The sequence below is a fragment of the Dipteris shenzhenensis genome, chromosome 9 (assembly GCF_047967505.1).
Source record: "Dipteris shenzhenensis isolate YYH24624 ecotype China chromosome 9, Dip_SZ_1.0, whole genome shotgun sequence".
In the NCBI taxonomy this organism is placed as follows: domain Eukaryota; kingdom Viridiplantae; phylum Streptophyta; class Polypodiopsida; order Gleicheniales; family Dipteridaceae; genus Dipteris; species Dipteris shenzhenensis.
This window is the reverse complement of record NC_141604.1, coordinates 31,439,800-31,443,614: the sequence shown is the minus strand read 5'-3', so window position 1 is coordinate 31,443,614 and position 3,815 is coordinate 31,439,800. Positions and strand designations below refer to the sequence as shown.

At 44.7% G+C, this 3,815-nt stretch overlaps 1 protein-coding gene across 1 annotated transcript; it reads right to left on the bottom strand.

Moving 5' to 3' along the window:
• Window positions 1-1,723: 1,723 nt before the first annotated feature.
• On the bottom strand, window positions 1,724-2,978 carry LOC147898516 (uncharacterized). The gene has a single exon (XM_087379728.1). It carries the CDS (start codon window positions 2,512-2,514, stop codon window positions 1,798-1,800), a length of 717 nt encoding a protein of 238 aa, XP_087235854.1. The 5' UTR covers window positions 2,515-2,978; the 3' UTR covers window positions 1,724-1,797.
• Window positions 2,979-3,815: the final 837 nt, after the last annotated feature.

Here is a 3,815-nt window from a genome sequence, read left to right as displayed (position 1 = left end):
TGTCATGCAACTGGGCTTGCCTAGAGAAGCCCCGCGATCACCTCTACTGATGCAGTTCTATTCAGCAGCAAGTGAGAGCTTGAGATGGGCTCAACCAAGTACCTTCCAGTTCCCAACTTTGCGAAAGTAAACTTAATGGACCTAACTACACTGTGTAAGGTTAAGTTCACGAGCTTCTCGACATGTTGGAGAGAACTATATGGACATCTCCACAAGGATGCTTTATGCAAGGTGCAGATGGAAGGCACCATCCATAGATCATCAAGTAAAGAGTTGAACAAGTAAAGAAGAGAAAGACCAAAGGGATTATGTAAAGAACGGCCATGGCACCAGGGGGTGTGCATTGGAACAAGTAAAGAAGAGAAAGACCAAAGGGATTATGTATAGAACCGCCATGGCACCAGGGGGGGTGCATTTGAACTAGTACAGAAGAAAAAGACCAAAGGAATTATGTAAAGAACGGCCATGGCACCAGGGGGGGGTGCATTTGAACAAGTAAAGAAGAGAAAGACCAAAAGGATTATGTAAAGAACGGCCATGGATGCCCACACTAAAGGTTAACTCTGTGTCGGTAGCCCAAGTAGTGCGAGACAAGGCCAATTTGTGGCTTCACCACTTTGGTTGCCTGGAAGCTTTCCTACAGCAATGTCACAAGAGAATTAAATTTGTTGGTGAGAGAGAAAATAACCATGGACAAAAAAAAAGTCAATGGTTATCAATATAGCTGGCCATCACACTCAGCTCAAGAAGCTGTAAAAGGCAATCTAAACCCATTGTCAAACAGCACCAAGCAGAAACACATGGGCAAATATCACAAGGCGAGAGACAAGGCTGCTCAAGAGGTTTACCTTGCGGGATGGATGCACAAGGAGAAGCCTGAAGAAGAGATACATGGCATAGGATCGAAAGAGAAAAGGAAAGGGAGAGCATCCCCTGTGGTAAGTGCTCTCACATATGTAGTTAGGTGCCCATCTCTCTTGCAATAATCAGGCGCTAATACATGTGGCTAACACACAGCAATACCAACAGATATGCAACAGTCACCTAGCTCATTGACATGTGTCAGTTCAGTCAACTTTGTTATGTGACATGCTTCCCACAAAAGCTAAACCCATTACCTTACTATCAAGAGGCAAAGCAATGCCACCCTATCTACTTAATGAAAAAAATAGCAGAGTATTTAACCACCATAAAGTCTAGAAGAGCATTTCTGCATTCTTCATGGTCTCCTCTTCAAATCTTAACAAAAACTTAGCTCATTAATATCAGTGCCACATTAGATAAGTTTTATCAATGCTCAACGTTCATCTTTAGGCAATGTCTGCCAAGTTAATAACCGTATTCCACATCACAGTTACTTTCAACAGCCAAATTCTTTCTGTCTTTGCAGTTAAAAATGTGACTGCGTACTACCGAACTGCCCATTGTATACAGCAGCAGATTTCAACCAACGAGTAAAATCAAATGCCAATTACTCTTCACATATTTGGTACGATGTGGCTCTATTTTTCGGGCTTTTAATGGATTCTCCAACAAGAAAGGCATATTAAAATCACTTTCACAAAATTAAACCTGAGATTCCAAACCAACACCATCCCTCCCCTTGTTATACTCTTTTCAAATTTGATTTTGCCATTTTCAATCATTTTAATTTCTCACGTCTAGTGTGTCCATGGTTTCTTAATGGTCTCCAAAAATGAAAAAGTTTAAATTATTTTCCACGGACAAATCAATTGCTCACTCTACCTAGTCTTTCCAACCGATGGTTGGAATGATTCCTTCCCCTCCAAAAATAAATCAATTTCTACTAGAATCTCGTTGTACGTTTCCACCGTCAAATACATTTGTTTGCCTGCAAGTGGTCAAATACATAGCAAACTTCTCTTCAAGTCTTTGGATTCTCTCTACAAGAATGGCCTCAGATCTTTGCAAAATTCTGACTTCCATTTCCAAAGCGGTTGTTCTGTCTTTCTCTGCCTGCACCATCCTCAGAAGCTCCTGGACAAGGACATCTGAGCTTTCTCGCTTGCCTTCAGAATTTTGCATCATAAACTCAATAGAAGGAGAACTGTAACTAGTAGGCGTGTCCTTTCTGAAATCCCAATTTCTGTCTTCAAGATACTGTATTCTTTCTTTTAAAAAGCCCTCTGATATCTGTAAGACTCTAACCTCGCTTTCTAATTTAATAATTTTCTCCCTCTCACCCTGCACGATTCTTTGGAGGTCTACGACAAGAGCTTCCAAGGCCTCACACTTGCTTTCAGCATAGTATGCTTTTTTCATCACCGCATCACTGGGCAGAGAAGTATACGTAGAGGCAGAGCTCTTCCTGTATGTACTTCTGACTTTCCCAACCGCATCCACCTTTTTGCCTGATCGTAGTAGAATGCTACCAGCAGGAAAGAGGTAAGGCAAGAGAACGATGAAAGCGGCACTGAAAATGAAAAGATAAACCAAGTAACTCGAGGAGGAGGTCTGCTGCAAATCTGTGTCTCCTGTAACTTCTCTGTTCATTTTTTCAACCACATGGGCGTTCTGGCAGAAACTCGGTAATGTACCGCAAGATGCAAAGAAGGGGGCACTCGAATGAGGAGATTAGCGTGCCTGTTCTGGATATTCTTGAAAATGCTCTGTGGTAAGAAATCACTATAGCAATCCTGCCCCGTCTAAAAGTTTTGAGCGAGTGTGCCCTAGCGCAATCAACTTACGTCCGTATGCTGAAGCATCGTGACTGACAGAAACTCCGGTTCGCTTTCACTCACCCATCTTTTTGCTTTCTATCATCCACTGTCGCGCGTGAATTCTGACCTCTCTGTGGGCCAGTAGGCAGAGAGCCCAGACGTCCTCATTTGAGATTTGGACGAGGGTGCGGGAGAGTACAGCTACAATGCTCTATTTCACGTGTAAGGCAGCTAACCGAGAGTTTGGAGGAGGGCTACGCGCAGCTTCGACACGCAGGTAAAGCCGTGGGGGGGAGCGGAAGGGGCTCGGCGGAGGAAGGGGAAAGGGAAATGATTCCGATCAAAAGCGAGCCGGGGGGTGGGCAACACGGCGGCGGCAGCTGCAACGTAACCGACGAGGGTGGGAGGGAAAGGTGGCGAGAACGCTTACGAAGAGGACAAACGAGGGGGGAAGGGGGGGAAGGATGAGGGAGGAAATGGAGCGGAAGAAAAGGAGAACGTTGTTGAGAAGGGGGGGAGGGGGGGGGGGTTGGGAACACAACAGTCAAAAACGATCGAATTTTGAAGCTACATTGTCGAGAGGGAGAGGGAGGGGGCTGGATACGCGTAAACGTGTTTGGGCGGCGGTTGGAGGCGAAAATTACTGGGCAGATGGAAGCTGGGGAACGTAATTGGCCGGGAAAGCTAGAATTTTGGAGGACGAAACTCGAAAACAAGCTGCTGCAGAGACGAAGATAATACCACAATGGCGATATCAGAAAGAAATTGGAATCCCAAGCAGCTCTCTGTTCTACTAAAAACCAATTTTTGCATCAACATCTGCTCTGCATTTTTTTCTGCAAATCTTCCCAGCTTGAATTCGCATCAACATCCAACCAACTTTTTACGTTGCATCCAACCAAATCTTTTTGTTCTTGCACCTGCTTCGTTTCAACTGGTTGAGAAATTGAGAGATGGTTTGAGAATTTCCGCCTTCGCTTTCAACGACCACGCATTTCCTTTCCTCTCTCTCTTTTTTTTTTTTTCCCCCCTCGATCCCAGTCTCCCACCATCCTCGATTTGCTGTCGATCTCACCGTGTCACATTTTTGGACTCTATCTGCTCTCTGTCACCCAAGACGATTTTGCCAGCTCA